Source organism: Megalops cyprinoides, chromosome 7, assembly GCF_013368585.1.
Source record: "Megalops cyprinoides isolate fMegCyp1 chromosome 7, fMegCyp1.pri, whole genome shotgun sequence".
Classification (NCBI taxonomy): domain Eukaryota; kingdom Metazoa; phylum Chordata; class Actinopteri; order Elopiformes; family Megalopidae; genus Megalops; species Megalops cyprinoides.
This window is the reverse complement of record NC_050589.1, coordinates 39,957,221-39,974,616: the sequence shown is the minus strand read 5'-3', so window position 1 is coordinate 39,974,616 and position 17,396 is coordinate 39,957,221. Positions and strand designations below refer to the sequence as shown.

At 42.0% G+C, this 17,396-nt stretch overlaps 1 protein-coding gene across 1 annotated transcript; it reads right to left on the bottom strand.

The window, feature by feature from the left end:
* Nucleotides 1-6,160: 6,160 nt before the first annotated feature.
* gpr173 (G protein-coupled receptor 173) lies at nt 6,161-8,612 on the bottom strand. Its single transcript, XM_036533852.1, has one exon. It carries the CDS (start codon nt 8,258-8,260, stop codon nt 7,079-7,081), a length of 1,182 nt encoding a protein of 393 aa, XP_036389745.1. The 5' UTR covers nt 8,261-8,612; the 3' UTR covers nt 6,161-7,078.
* Nucleotides 8,613-17,396: the final 8,784 nt, after the last annotated feature.

Here is a 17,396-nt window from a genome sequence, read left to right as displayed (position 1 = left end):
GAAGCAAAGAAGGGGCACCTACAATCACGCAATCCCATACAGTGGATCACCTCACACCAAGAAGTGTTGAATCAGCTAATTGACATCCCCATGAAGCCACCGGTCCTGGGCTACCCCGACTTCACACAGCCATTTGTGTTACACTGTGATGCATCCCAGGAAGGATTAGGTGCAGTGCTGTATCAGCGTGAAAAAGGTAAAATGAGAGGATACCTGGCTCCCACGCCTTGAGTCAGTCAAAGAATTACCATCTTCACTCTGGAAAGCTGGAGTTTTTAGCATTGAAATCGGCCATCTGTGAGCGCTTCTGTGACTACTTGTACCACGCTCCATCCTTTGTAGCATACACTGATAACAACCCATTGACGTACATGCTCACCACGGAAAAGCTCAATGCTACAGGTCACAGATGGGTAGCGGAGTTAGCTGATTACAACTTCACCATATGCTATCGTCCTGGAAGGAACAATGCTGATGCTGATGGACTGTCTAGGATGGCCCTCAACATAGAAAGCTACGTGCAGAACTGCACTGAGGAGATGTGTCAGGAAGTCATATGTGCATCTATGGAAGGTGTGACTGTGGAGAGGGAAAGCCCGCACCAAGGGACAGGAGTTGTCCACACCGATGACTTAGTTCAGTGAAAGACCGTGTCAGTGGTAACAGCCCTTCACCCCAGCACAGATCTGTAAAGGTCAGGGGGAAGATGAGACCCTTGCCAGAGTCTTGTGGTACAAGCGACAGAATGGTGTCTCGCGTCGCAGAACCTTCAGACGAGAGCAGCTGATCATCCCTAGAGCTTACCACTCCCTGGTCTTCAAAGAGCTGCACCAAGACATGGGGCACCTGGGGGTTGAAAGAACACTTAGTCTCATTCGAGATCGGTTCTACTGGCCGCAAATGTACAAGGACATAGAACACTTCGTCACCAATGTATGCGAGTGCCTGAAGAAAAAGAAGCACAGCAGCAAACTTGAGTGCTCTTGACACTAATCCATACCACCTACCCATTTGAAATGGTCCCAATAGACTTTCTTCATTTGGATAAGTGCAAACATGGATATGAGTACATATTAGTGGTCATAGACCATTTTACCAGGTTTGCACAGGCGTATGCTACAAGAAATAAGTCTGCAAAAACCGTCGTCAACAAGATCTTCAACGATTTTGCACTCAAGTTTGGGTTTCCAAGCTGTTGCATCATGACATGGGCAAAGAGTATGAGAACAGACTGATGGCAAGGCTAAAAGAATTCTCAGGCATCCAGGGATCACACATGACACCCTACCACCCACAGGGAAACGGGCAGGTAGAGAGACTTAACAGGACAGGAAAGATCCAGTCATACTGGGACGATCAGGTGTACAAAGTAAGGAGTGGAAAGGTGGCAACAATCCGGTTTCTGAAGTGAGACCAGAGAATGGCAAAGGGAGGAACAGAGTTGTCCACAGGAACCTCCTGTTGCCCTGTGATCACCTACCACTTGAGGAACCCGCAGACCTGACCCCCCAACCGAAGAGAAATCCGGCAGACCCGACCTCCCAGCCAAAGAGAGGCAGAGCACCCTCAAATGGTAAGACTGTGCCACCTAAGAACCAGTTTCAACAGCCTGATTTAGAGAGAGACTCAGATGACAGGAGTATGACATCATCTACCAGTGGCATCAGAGCACTGACATCGGAGATCAGCAGAGGCAAACACCACTGAATCTGTATGCTGAGCCTTTCCAGTCTCAATGTTGTTTTTATCACTGCCTAGTCAAAAGTGATCTGTCACAACACCTTCAACGTGAAGAGGATGTGCCACTACAGAGTGAAGGGGATGTGCAACTACAGAAAGAAGAGGATATGCCACTATAGCCTCAGAGACCTGAACTCAGCTTAGTTAGTCAGGACAGCGATGAGGCAGACTCCTCTGAGTTGGACCCGGGTCTGTCACAACTTGTGAAACAGTACCTGCAGAGACAGAGAAAGCGGCCCATTATGCTGTGTTATGAGACCTTAGGTCAGCCTTCCTCAGTCACCAGAAACTGTAGGGTAACAGGGACTCCGGTTAGTAAGCCATAAACTTTCTGGAGGCCATGGGGGGTTGAGAGAGTGTGTTAATGAACTTTGATGAACTTGCAGAAATGTCAGGAAACATTAAATTTTGTGGGGGAGAATGTGGCATGTAGGCTTTTATGTGCATTGGTGTGAGTTGGAATATTTGTGTTTATGTGGTGCATTCACGATTACCCCACCTTGTTTGTACATTATGGTTGTCTCTTGTGTCTCTGCCATTGTTGTGTCTGTCTGCCGGCCACGCGCTGTGAATTGGCGGCGGGTGCAGTTGGCAAGCTCGGGCTGGGCTCTTGAGTTGGCTGTTGGAGGCGAGACCGCTGAGGGGCGGCTGAAGTTCCAGCTCAGCTCACCGCTGAAACTTTTGTTTTCGTGTTTCAGATTAACATCCAACATTAAATGTGTTGCACCAGATTGAGCTTTGAGATTCTTTCTACGCATGTAACACACATGTTTACAAAACAAAGTTTTTAAGGTATTTAAGGGATTCTTTGCCCTCATTTTGGTTGGTTGGTTGGTTGGTTGAACGGGAGTGAAGACTGGTCAGAGTCAAGTGTGTGGGTATTAATGGAAAACCCTGTAAACAGTTTTGTTTTTAACGGTTTGTTATTTTTTTGTTTTTGTTGCATCTTTGTTGCTTAAGTTCTGTTTTTTGTTTATTTTGATACTTCTGCCACTTGTACTGTATATAGCCTTCACCTTCACCTGCACGCCTGGGAACTAATACACCCTTGCCACTTCATTCGTCGTTTGGCTCCATTTTTGGATTTTTTTTTTTTTTTGCCTGGCTGCTGCGGTTGTCCCGTCACACTCGGGTAGCCAAATTATAATACAACAATAAAAAATGCCTTTCACATCATCTACTTCCAAGAAAATATTCCAAAATTTAAAAAAAAAACATTTTTACGAGAGTTGTAATGGAAGGGAGACCAAGTGTTTGAAGTTTAATGTATTTCCCCATTCAATGAAATTCGGGGGTTTTTACAATGGCTGTGCAATATATTTTTGAATGTAATGATCTGTATTTTTAAAGATCTAGTAAAAATCAAAATCAAATAGTGTGGAACAGATTATAGAGACTGATCTGTGCTCCTGTAATCCCCATGTGCAGTAGTACTGTTTGGTAGCGATATCACTGTGTGGAGCACTATTCTAAAATACACTTGATTCAATAAAAGTTAAGTTTTATGTTGGTGAATTATGAAGTGGTTTGCAAGGTCACACCCATGGTATGTCAGTGTTGACTTATTCACATAACTGTTCATTATTAGCCCAATCACAACTGGGTGAGTATTCCAGGAAACTTAACCAATTGAAAATTTTTGACAATGTTCTGTAAGTTAATGGTGTGAAATGAATTAAACAATAGTTGTTTATTCTGGTTTTCAATCCATCCTAGTTTAAGGTGAGAAACTTACTAGCTATAATAAGGACGGCTGAGCAGTTTTCCCAATCTGATGTCATGTGTGCAATAGTTAGTCTCACGTGTCTCTAACAGGGTTTAAATTACTTACTGTGAGGTCATGATTTTTTAAATCCTGTTTTCGACAAGTGACAAGTAGTAAAAATGCATCAAAAGTAGTTTTATTGTCAAGTTGGGGGGAAAAAGCACTTCAAATGTACAGAAAAGATTTCTGCATCAGCATTCAACCCTCAACCCTTGGCCCAAAATTAGTGTCCACAAATGTAAAATCATGAAAGATATGAATCCTGTACAGCATGACAAGGAAATGATGGTCAATATTAACAGAGCATATATGGATATTTGTTCCGTCATCATTGTTTTATCACAATTTCTGAGTGCTTCTCAGCTTGAGTGAATTTGTTTAGAGGTAAGCCTTTAAAATGATTCAGCAAGGAGGCATCTTCAGTTAAACTACAGAGGTGCAAACTAAATCCTCAACAAAGACTATACCTTTATCCATGATGCATTTTTACATTTCTGGATCATTTTCAGGTGAAGTTCATAACTACAGTAACCATATCAGGCACTTAAGCGTAATTTGAAAGTGGAGTTTATTTCTGTGCAATTATTTTAGGTCCATATATTGTGTTCACCTTGTCACCAATAATCTCATAATGAAGTCCTGATTGTGCATCCTATGAATTTCATAAATTAGTGAGAAATTAGTAATGCTGGGTCCATTTTATCACTTTTTACTGAACACAGATGTGTTTACTGTACTGTTAAGAAACAGGACTGCCTCTATCATCAGTTCTGATAAACATACATTCTTAACCTTCCTGTGTATCTTAACCTGCCACATGCAAGATTTCATTCAATCTATGATATTTTTGGCTTTGTGAATGTCATTATATCAGGTCACATTTCTGGCTTTCTGCAACCATGAGAATCAGCCAAGAGTGCTGTAGTGACAGATGGAAAAACAGATTGTGTATCTTTTAACTGGAGTCACACACTCACCTAAAGGGTGATTACTGGCATTTTACTGTCACACATTCATCCAGTCAGTTCCATAAACTGACTGATGTAATGTGACTGATATGTGATTCATACCCATGAGATAAAGAAAAGCAACTCATCCTAACCACATGTTGTGGAAAAATACTAAGCTGTAATCAGATCTCATGTATGTTCCTTTTCTGTCATTTTACTTCCTTACACCTATGCACTAAACATGATGCAAGATTATGATATAGAAACTAAACTAGGAAGATAAGCATGTATTCTACTTTTTATCATGTGGCTGCATATGACCATGGCACACATCTAAACACTTTGTGGATCTAAATTCTGTGGCTGCCCACAATTAAACCAGCCATACCTGCAGTTGAAAAGTGTAAAAGCAGAAGAACAAATGATTCTAGAAATGGTTGTGATGGAGTCACTAGCAGACTCCTGCAAACCATTTCACAAGCAAATATATGTTATCACATTGATGCTATGTGATGCTCTGCGATAAAGCTCTCTAAAGCTCTGCCTAGTGACATCAAACACACTCCAATCCAACTTCTGAGGAAATGCAGGGGAAGCTTTTGGGACAACAGTAACCATTGTAACCATTGTGGTCTGTATTTGATCCAGAAGTGAATACAGCACAGAAGAGTGTCTTCAGCATGCCCTTATTGTGAACAATTAGCAGGAGTGACATTTTTCAAAAATAAAAGTATCTGTTGCCATTTCCTCTACAAATATCCAGTGGCTGATCCCCAACCATGTGTTCAAGTCAATTAGTTGTCACACACACACACACACACACACATATGCATGGTAAAAAAGCAATGATCCAGCTCTGTTTTTGTCTGTCCATATGAAACACCTTAAATAATACAGAGGTCACAGTTCATTTACAAAAGATAGAATGCCTGTAGAGGGACTTAGTTCAAGTTCAAACAGCCATGTTTGTTCATTAAAAAACCACACCTTGTCCCCACCCACTCCCTCATACCAGGTTAGTTTATGTCTGCTCCCAACCCCTACTGCTAACCACCCCCAACAAAAAAGTGTCTCTGAGAAATCATCAAAAATCCAGGTGACTCAACTGGTTGAATCCTTCCATACATAAGTTCTGTATTATTCTTAATGTCATTATGCAAAATTGTACACTTGTGTCCCGACTTGGCAAAATTATTGATATTCGTTGATATGTTTCACAGGGTTCTTGGCAGTTGAGGAATCATTTCTCACTGCACACAACAGAAGCAAAGCAGGACAACTGTCAGTCAATGAAACAGTTTTATGTACTTGCAACAGCTTCATAGAGACTGAGTGAGAGCTAACTGTTTTGTGTTGTGTATATATACATCTCCCTTCCTTAGTGGGTTTAAGCCTATGACACAGAATAGTGAATAACCTGCTCATGTTTTGTAATTTTTTTAAAACATTCTACATCTGGTTGTCACCCCAAGTCTCATTATTGGAAGTTTAAACTAAGAATGCAATTTAACTGATAAGAAACCAATAAATGTATGTGCAAAATATGAGTACAGAATTTTTTTGGTTTTCCCTATTTCTTATTTAATCTATTAAAAATGGACAATTTAACATGAGCTAAATACAGGATGTTGCATTTTTAGAATATCAATTTCAAATCTGAAAATATTTTAAAATTTTTAACAGAATGAACCATTCCATTAAACCATGAAATAGATGGGGCCAGAGAAACCAAACAGCTTTTATTCCCGGAAAGATGAAGGAAACATCCAGATCTTCCTTGTTACATCATACATACCAGCAATACACTTTTAGTCTTTTAGTCTTTACTTCTGGTTTTGGATTAAAGCCACCAAATTCATCTAGATTGTGTCTAAGCTGTTCAGGAAGAGTACACTTTTGAAGCACTGGAGGAATATTTTACAAGAGTAGTGCAGACCTCATCCAGAGGTTGATTGATAAAAGTATTAATCTTTTATGTTCAGTTCTTTATATGTCTTTATGTTCAGTCACAGTTTGCTCAGACACATACTTCTCTTTATCTGAAGAACAATATATTTCAGGGGTAAAGAATGGCCCTCTGAATTAAAGTGGTGTATGTTTAAACTTTTAATTGATTTCAAATATGTCAAAAGTGAGAATACATGCATCGGGCTCTTAAACTGAATTGTTCTGCAAAACATGTTTTATTTAATGTATATATTGATTAGTGGCTAATTATAGTTTTCAATGGTAAAGCAAATTATATGGCCACAAATTTGAAAGAATGGTTTCTGGAAGCCCTCAAATGGAACTGTGGTGTGTGTGTGTGTGTGTGTGTGTGTGTGTGTGTGTGTGTGTGTGTGTGTGTAAAACCAGTTGCAGTAGTTACTACCCAATGTAAAATGATGATTCATTGCTCTTGGATAAATATGTCTTATCCAAGCTATGTTCCTTCAAACAGCACATATCAAGGGTTCTTCCTTCTTTAACTGGGACAAACCACAACTAATAACATACAAATGTCAAAATAAATACCGTATAGCCCGACACTGATTATCACAACTCTTCAAAACATACACTGGATTAAAGGCCACATGTCTTCACAAATACCCCACACCCTGACTCACCACACCCCATCAGCCCCTCACATGACACAGTAAAGCTCTCGTGGACGTTGAGGTTTAGTCCTGCAACAGGATGGCAGATGGGCCAGCAGCCCCTTCTTCAGGTCTTTGTTCAGGATGAAGCAGATGATGGGGTTAACCCCAGCCTGGGCAAAAGTCATCCACACAGTGGTGGAAAGGTAGCGATGAGGGATGGTGCAGGCCTTCACAAAGACTCGCCAGTAACAAGCTACAATATAGGGTGACCACAGTACCAGGAAAAATAGTGTGATCACATAGAACATCCTACCTAAGCACTTCTCCACCTTGAATTCATCCATCCCCAACAGGCAGTGGTTCTGGTTGTGTAAAGTCTGCCGGATTCCCAGCAGAGTAGGGGGCATGGGACCCCGACCAAACCCTGCAATCCAGTTGGCTGCTGCCTGGCCTGTGGCACCAGGGCCATGGAAGGTCCAATTCTGGCTGATGGCTGGAACCATCTGAACTGGTTTCATCTTGCGGTGCTTGTACTCAAAGAACAGGAGCTTCATGTAGACTACGTGGGTAGCCAGAATTAGTACCACAAGCATCAGCATGAAGCCCAGTGTATCATTCGCCTTGAAGTAGCGGTGCTCAAAGATACACTGGTCTTCCTCCCGGATGAACTTATAGGTACCCACATCAAAGACTGGTGGAAATGCCATGGCAACAGACAGAGTCCACAACATGCAAACCACAACTACACAGGTCCAGAAGGTCATGCGTTTGGAATAGAAGCGGTGGTGGGCAATGGCCATGTAACGCGTCACACTAATACAGAAGAGCATGAAGGCAGTGTGGAAACAGAAGAGTACGGCCATGAAGGCCACCACCTTGCAGCTCAGCACACTGTAAGTCCAGGTTGAGCCATTCCTGATGGACACCAGGACAAAGGGGAAGCAGACAGCTGAGCGGATGGTGTCAGCAAGGCAGAGGTCCAGAAGAAAGTAGTAGGGGGCTTTGTGAAGTGTACGATCCCTTAGGACTAGCAGAGAGACCACCATGTTGCCCACCAGGCTGATACAGATGATCAGACCCAGGAGGACCAGTTTGATGTAGGTGGACATGCCTGCTGATGAGTCCCCACTCACTGGTAAGTCTCCACTCACCACCATCCCTCCTGTCACAACCACAGCTGTGAGCAAGCCCCCTGGTCCGTCACTGCTCTCATTGCCATTGGCCATCCCTCTGGCTCTACAGTCGCCCCTCCTGATTCTGTGAAGGTGCTGTCCTCTGCCTTTGTGGCTGCTCCTCCCCACAATTCAACAGGAACTGGGGGAACTCATTCTGCATTGCCCCACTGTTCATAGACACACTCCTCTCTTTCTCCAGAGCCCTGTCACCTCCCTCCTCCTCTTCACCACCTCATTCAGCCTCAGTGCCTGCAAAAATAGAAAATCGTTTTGTAACTAAAGATGTTTTTCTAATATTCGAAAACCTGCATTTACACCAAAATACTACATTTACTTAAAACATCCGAGCAGGTAAAAGCTATACTTCTAATGTAGAGTTCTATGTTAAGTCTTTTCCAACAAGTAAAATGTATCTGCTAGAAAACACACATTTTTAATATTATTACACCTTGTCACTAAATTTGCAATATTAAAACATACCAATAATTCACTCTTCCTTGTAACTCGTGTGCTCTGAAGTGCATTTGAAAGGTTTCCTTACATTTCACAAATAATTATTTTCAACAAGGGTCTCTTCACTCTGCTATCCATCGACCTACTGATGTATAAAAGTATCTTAACCTTCAGCCATACAGACAAATTATCTGAATGTATCTGATTAAAACTGATATTCTTACCTGTCAAGTTCTGATCAGTCAATTCAGCATTCCAGCAGTGCATATAATCATGGTCTACAACAGCTAAAATCTTCCTTACCTTAGCGTAAAAAATAACAGCATTGCACCCATAAGCAAAACATAATGAGACATGCCCCCAACTGATTGTTCTAGGTAATAGCTGTAAAATAAACCAAATTTGACAGGATTGAGTGAGTGAGTTGAGTGAAGGCAGAAAGCAGATGCTGACAAAAACAAATAAAAATGCAACTTGTTAACTAGCTAGCTGTGTGTGTGGTGTGTAATTATAAAGGGATTAACTGAGTGGCTACTTAACTATTTATCCCTTGCTAGATAACTAGACAAGCAAACACTACCTTGCATGTACATCAATAAAGTGATGAACTTTCTCACAACTATTGAAAAACTGAACTTATTAGGAATTGATAGTGTTATAGTGGATTAAAGATTATTTCTGCATAGAATACAGTAAAGTTAATGCAATTAGTGTTGAGACCTCTGCTGTACCTTATTTACATAAAGAACCTTGATATGGACATCGGAAGCAAAATAATTAAATGTATTTATGACACTAAACTGTGATGGGACGCTAACAGTCTGGAAGATACAGTGAACAAGAATTAAATAGGATCCAGAATGGGCAAGACACCTGGAAAATGAAGTTTAACATTGCCAAAGGTGTACATGCAGTCAATAACAATGTAAGGTATGGTTATTTTATGGGAATGTCTTAAACTCAAAAAAGGTGAATATAAGAGATCACACAGGCTTGTTTGGATGTAAATATGGTGCTGAAGAAAATGCTGGGATATACAGCACAAACTAGCAATTACAAATCAGAGGTCTCTCTCTCTCACTCACACATACACTGCACTGTAAATACTATACCTAGGAATTATGCTATTCAAAGGACATAGAGGTGCTTTACTGTTTCCAAATATTTTATTTAAAAAATTATGAAAAGAGACTCAAAACACTTTACTTTACATTATTGGCATTTAGCAGACTCTGTTCCAGACTGAATTACACTGTGCAGACTTAATCAAGTGGCAACGTTACACAAGCAAGATACCAGAAACATAGTGCTGAGATTACAAATGTGTGCCAAGACTGAAAAGTACAAAGCACATATATATAATTTCACCTAAGGAGAACAAAAGAACATGCTTTGAGGTGGGTCTTCAGTCTGCTCATTTCACCACATGGGGGTCAAGACAGACAGCATGTGTGACCGAGATGCGAGGTTGCAGGGGCAAGGCAACCAAGTGTTCTGAAGAACCTGAGTGCGGTGGTCTGACCACTGTATAGGGTTAAGTGATCCATCACCGGTAGCCAGTGAAGGGAAATCAGGAAGGATGAGACACAAGGGAATTTGGGCCATTGCAGAGAGATTGAGCAGCAGTATTGTGTAGAAGCTGAAGGGGTTTCATTGCACACAGCAAGGAGGGGGTTGAAGATGTCCAGGCAGGAGAGAACCAGGGCTTGTTCAAGGAGCTGGGTTGAGTAGGTGGTGAGGAGGGGGTGAACTGAATGAGAAGCCATGGGAGAAAATAACAGAGCCAATTGGTCTTGTGTACAGGGAGAAAAAAGGGGGACAAGGACTCTGAGGAACACCTGTAAGGAGGATCCAAGGGGTTCATACAGCTCCTCTCAAAGACAGGATGGGTGTGTCCTAAAAGATAAGACAAAATTCAGCTGAGAACAGTACCAGAGATTCCCATTGCTGCCAAGGCAGATAGGATGATGTGATGACTTGCTCTGCCAAAGGCTGCAAAGAGGTCTAGAAGAATGGAGACAGCAGATTGGGAGGCTGCCCTTGCAGAATTAAGGCCAATGGTAGCAGAAAGAAGAGCCATTTCAGTGGAATGTCCAGCCTTGAAGCTAGACTGACTGAGGTCAGGAAAGTGTGAACGCTTATTGAAGGCAACATGTTCAAGGGTTTTGGAGAGGAAGGGGAGAAGAGAGACAGGTTTTAGGTAACAGAAGGGTCCAGTGTTGGTTTCTTGAGCAGAGGTGTAACACAAGCCTGCTTAAAGACAGACGGGACATGGCTAGTGGTCAGGGAGTTGTTAATAACTGGCATAATGAATGGGAGAACATCAGGTGAAGTCTTATTTTTTTAATAACATATTTTATTGTATTTTTCAAAACATAGAACAAATAAATGACAGCACATAGCACTACAACATATCATGAATCTTTTGAGAAGAAAAAAAAACATTTGGCAATTTACAAAGTGTAAGTTCAAGTTATACAAGTACTCTTAAGTTAAACACCTTTTGGCTAATGGATGTTACAAGAGGGAGAGAACCAAATACAAAGATAAGATTACAAAAAAAAGAAATCTACAGGTTGCTGAGCCTGCACTACAACACTGCCTCACCCATCCTGAGGGGCCAATGGCGGTTGCCAAACAAACTTTGGATGCCCACTACATATATGATCAGCAATGTTATCTGGGAGATAGTTGAGAAACGGTTTCCATAGTCTGTCAAAACCTCATTCTCCTTCAGAGTCAAGCTCAATTGTTCCATATAGTCCAGGTGATATGTGCCAAATTTGAGGTGATATGTTCACTTTTTCATAAAAGCATGAAACTTGGTACACTTGTACAGTTTGGGGCCCTGAACATTTTCAGAAATGGAGCCATTGCAAAAACGCCTTGTGGCGGCCATGGCGGCCATTTTACTTTCCGCCATAACCAAATTATGTATTTTGCATCATATCTCCTGAACCAAACATGATAGCACAGAAAAGATGATGTCTACCCCTATGTTTTGATGGTCAAGGATTACAATGATACCATATACAACATCTTAAACTGTTCAAGTGAATAGTTAATGGTGAATTCAGTGACGTTGTGAGAAGGATTACAATGAAATTACAGTATCTGAGAAGATGCAGAATGAAATTTCAAGCATATTTCATGTAATCTTTAATTTACAATCACTCTCTGGGGCCAGAATTGTCTATTATGTTAGTGTCCACAATCCTGATGATGAGGCTGTCATTCTATCCAAAGCTGCCAAGATTGTATGTTGGGATATGTATCAGATGAAGGCAAAGTTCACCCATTCATTTGAGCAAGACTGTCAAAAGACATCTGTACCCAAATCACTGCTGCCTCTGGTTGGCATGGTCCTTGATGGCCCTGACATTAAACCTCAATCTGAGGGTGTGTCTCAAGCTGTGCTCAGCATAGCTCAGTTTGTTCAGTTTAACAGCTGCATTTGGAGGTGTGATGGACACAAGAACCCAAAGCACAACCAGGAAAGGGAAACTCCCTTACTAATGTATGTGGGACTCAGTGTTCATGCCAAGACACAAAGAAAAGACCTCGTCGACACACTCTTTCAGCTAGGACTCTCAATATCATATGACAGAGTGATGGATATCACCACAGCAATGGGCAACCACGTGAGTGAGTTGTATCACAAAGAGCAAGTGGTGTGTTCAACAACGTTGAGAGAAGGATTGTTCACAACAGCAGCAGTGGACAACATAAACCAGAACCCTAGTTCTACATCTTCAACTGGCTCTTTCCATGGCACAGGGATTTCACTATTCCAGCATCCCACCAGCCAAAATAATGGAATTGACTGCAGAGTAGGATGTGACCTTGATTCATCATCCCCCTCAAGGAGAATCTCTGACCTGCCAGCATCTTTCACCACCATTCAACCTACCTACCTGAGAAATACAGAAACTACTATCCCCAAAGCCATCGGTCCAGTCCAAAGAAGGTAAATATAGGGTCTTCCTTATATAACAAATATAGTAAATTCATTTCCTGTTTGTGAAATCATGGAACAGTATTATGATGTTGTAAGGTAGCCTGTATAAGCGAAGTATCTTTCTTTTATCTTTTTACTGAATGTTTGTATATTCATTCTCTTTCAGATGGCTTGAGTCAGTGACTAACTGTGTCCTGGAAAATCAACCTCTAGAACACATCTCCTGGGCAGCCTTTCATGCCAATCAACTGCAACCAAAGGAACTCCCCCTGCCATCTTAGCTCTCCTTCCCCTGTTCCCTGATGACTCCAAATCAGTGGCCATGATTCATCGTGCAATGAATGTCATCAATCAAGCAGTACAGAGGGTAAATCCAGGACAAGTACCCATTGTCATTGTGGACCAGCCTCTGTACAGCATAGCCAAACAAATACAGTGGAGTTGACCCATTACACATGGAGAAGATCATTTTGTCATTGTCTTGGGAGGACTGCATATGGCAGCTCTCAAGATACTAGGGGACTGGCTAGAATGTAGTGGTTGGGTGGAAGCCCTTGTCCAAGCCAACATAGCTACCCAGGGAGTTGCAGAGTCCTTCCTGAAAGTGTCCCATGTCACACGGACAATGCGTGCACATCAAGTAACTGCCAGTAGTCTCCACATCTTGATGACAAAAGCCTACAACCAGTACACTGAATCAAGACTGAATCTTGACTTGTCTTGTCTACTTGTCTACTTGTCACCATTGACAACTGGTGTACCATGAGACAGCAAGAAAGTCCTCAGTTTCTGTTTTGACACACTGCCCTGCAGATGGAGCTCCTTGTCTTGTCATTTGTAGTATCCCTGTGTCAGGCTGACTTCAATCTCTATGTGGATAGCATGACAAAGCTTGCCCCATGGTGCTTCAGCCTTGACCACACAAATTATCCACGCTGATTACCTGTTCATGTTAAAGACATGGCAGGTCTGTCCAAAACCAATCCAGGTGTGGCAAAGGAATTTCTGGCAGGGAAATGCATAGTCACAAAGAGTCAAAAAGTGTTTTCAGCAATGGCTATAGATCAAGCGCATGAGCAAAACAATGCTACAGTGAAGGGAGATGGAGGTGCAGTTGGTCTGATGCAAAAACAGGATTCCCTCTGTTGCTAGACCGTTGCTGGACCAGAAGTGTCTCAGGTGATTGATGAGTTTGAGAATGCCATGGAGTTCAGCAGTAAGGGTGTCTCTGAAAACAGACATCATGAACAGGCCAAAAGTGTCCAGCTGGAATTCAAAAGACATACGAGTGCATTAGTTGACGTGATTGAGTAAATGGGAAACCCCTTTGGACAGCAACAACCTTCTGAAGCTGGACTCAAGAGAATTAGCAGACCAAGCTGTTGTGGATGCTGTTTGGGTTGCAGAGAGGATGCAGGGCACGAAACCCATCACTGCCCCTTTAAAGAGGAACAAGCTCCCTCCTTTTAAAACAGCTCCAATAAGAGGACAGTCTGAGACTAAACTTGCTGAAAAATCACTGAAAAATGACTGTGCACTGTTTTCCAGACTCTACATCACCTGTCAGACCCTTGGTGGAAACCTAGAAAACTTCTTCAAACACGAAAATCAGGCCTGCCCTCCATCACTCTCCCTTCATAGTGGACTACGCTTGGGAAACAAAGCTGATCTGTTAAGTTGCCTAGAAAACAGTGCCCCAGACAGTGAGGTCCAAATACCAGATGGGTCAGCAGTCATCAACAGGCTGAAGCCAGGCATAGCTAAAACCTTCAATAACTTTTCCAGCAAGATCTTCATACCTTATATCAAAGAGAAACTTGAAAGGGCCAACAGAGTGGATGTTATATGGGACTGCTATGACGTTAACGGCTTAAAGTCCCAGACAAGACAGAAGTGGGGAAAGGGGACAAGAACAAGAGTGAATGGAAAAAACAAGATACCAACCAACTGAAAAGGCTTCCTGAGAGTGGATGAAAACAAAACAGAGCTCTTTCACTTTCTGGCCATGAACCTTCTGGAAATGTTGACTACCAAACAAGTTGTTTCCACTTCCAGACCCAATGTTCTATCATCTCACCCACAAGAAACAGATCAGATTGAACCTTGCACGCATGAAGAAGCAGATACAAGGATGCTGCTCCATGTGGCGGATGCTGCAAGAAAAGGATTTAAAAAGATCACCCTGCACACTTTGGACACAGATGTTGTGGTCCTAGTAGGGCTGCCCCAACCAAAGATTTACCTAGTCAACTAGCAGTCGTTAGCTCAAGCCATTAGTCGACTAGTTGTTGCACTTTATGACATTAATTTAATTATTTAAATATTTTTTTTGTGACATCAGAAAATGGTTTGAGTTCCAGGGCTGAGGAAGAATGTTATAAGTAACATTGTTAACACTGTGCTGCATTACAGAGAAATACAAAACCATAATAATGAGCCTTTAAAATATAAAGTGCACTCACGAAGCGAGCCGTCTGTTAATGACAATGCTAACTGCAAAAGCAGTAATGATTCTGAATGTGTCGGAACAACCAGCAAGGAGACTGAACATTTTGTTAATTTATTTCAACACAGTATAACATAACACAACTTATGAACTTGTAACACCAACACAATGACTTATAAAACAAATGATAAATAAAAACCAGAACATGAAGTTAAACATGCAGTAAGCGAGGTAATTTAGCTTCCCCAGTCCCCACGAACACTTGGATAAGCCTAATAGCGCATATGACAATATATTTATTTAGCTGCATATAGCCTTAACTTTGCCATTCATTAATGTTAATTAGGCCATTAATTATTTAGCCTAATGGAATAACACTTTCGCACGTATGGTCACACTGGTGTGTATGCTAAAACTGGTGCGATTAGAACACTAGATTGGAAAAAATTCTAGCTAATTTTAGGTTTGAAGAAACAGTGATTTAACGTTAAAAATACAGCAAATGCTAACTGTAAACTATGAGAAGCTTAATAACGCCAATGAAAACATAACGCACCGTGGTAACAGTGCGCTACATTGAATAAAAATAAGTTACGTATGAAAGGGATAATAACGTTAGGCTAGGGAGAGCCTGGATGGAAGTAACACTTTTCAGATAAACGTCATTTTAAAAGATAACGTTACAGACAGAAACAAATTTTCATTGTGATCAACAACTCACATGTGTGTGCTTTCAATAACAAGGTGCTAATTTGTACAAATGTGGAACGACTGCGGTATAATAATATAATAAGTATAGTTGTTATTGTAGAGGGACGAAAGAAACATCTGTTACAATTGTCCCGACAATGACTCCTGACAGTTAAACCTGACTTGCTTCAAAACTGAGAAACTCTGATATGGCAAACTTCAGGATGTGTTCAAGTACTAATTAATCTGTCAAATGATCATGACTATGACACATGAAACAATAAACACAACTTGTCATTCAAAAAAAAATTACCGCTTGAGTGAATTTACTTCTACAGTCCGTGATCGAAAACAGCTTCCTGGGTATAACTCTACGAAAGTATGATGTATCCACGCGATTCTTCGGGGTTCTGGTAAGTGTTGCATGCTGTACATGCTGACGCAGTCAGGCATATCAGACTTGTATGGGCTCAGAGAAAATCGCCGCGTTACTTTCGTCCCATGTTAGTTTTGTACCGGCTTTCCCCTACGTTTCAGATGATAAGTCATGTTTGAGGTCGTCAAATGATAGGCGAGTCTTTGCATGCAGAGTTTGCATGTCACATTCTTGGGGTCGTCCTTTACACGCTCGAAATGATCCCACGCTTTGGATGATTTCCTGCACGACATAATAACGACACAAAGGCACGACATAACTTTTTAACTTAATAACTTAATAACTTTTTAACGACAAGGCCCAGCTCCCGAGGGTTTTTTTTTCTGCGACTAACCGACTACTGAAAACTTGGTCAACTAAGACTCTTCTTGTCGACTAACATTTAGTCGACTATTAGGGGGCAGCCCTAGGTCCTAGCCATTGCGCATATGTCAGAGCTGGACATTGAGGAGCTGTGGGTCACATTTGGGATGAACTTAGCACGAACTTCAGATACATATCTGCCCATGAGATGCCTGTCAGGGCTCCCGCCCCCTAGCTGTTGTGTTTTTGTTTCTTCCCTGTCCATGTGCTTTTGTTTTCCTTGTGTTCTAGCCCTGCCCCACTCTCCACCTTGTCTCCGCCCACCTGATTGTCTCCACCTGCCTGTCTGCACACCTGCCTCCCATCACCTAATCAGCCCAGCCCTATATCTACCCTGCTTGTCTCTGTGTTGTTTGCCAGATCGTTTCAGTGTTTCTGCCTGTCTCGTTTCCCGCCTGTTTTTCCTGTTTGGATTTTGCTGGTTTTTGCCTCGCCTGTTCCTCGACATCGTTTTTGCCTGCCCTTCTGTCCTGATTGCCTGATCTGCCTGCCTTCAAGGTTTGACCCTGCCTGTTTCTGTTTTTGATCCTTGTTTTCCCCTTGGACTGCCTACCTGGTATTTTGACCCTGCCTGTTTTTGGACTGTCTGCTTGTTTGACGATTCTGCTAATAAACGCCTGGAATTGGAGCACTTGTGGTCCGCGTCTGAGTCCGTGCCTGAGTCCTGACATTGCCAAGTCTCTGGGTCCTGACAGATCCAAGGCCCTTCCTGTGTTCCATGCCTTCACTGGCTGTGACACAGTATCTGCATTTGCAACCAGGGGCAAGACAGCATGGGATACCTGGAATGCCTATGACATGGCAACAGAGGCCTTCATGACTCTGTCAAAGGCTCCAAAAA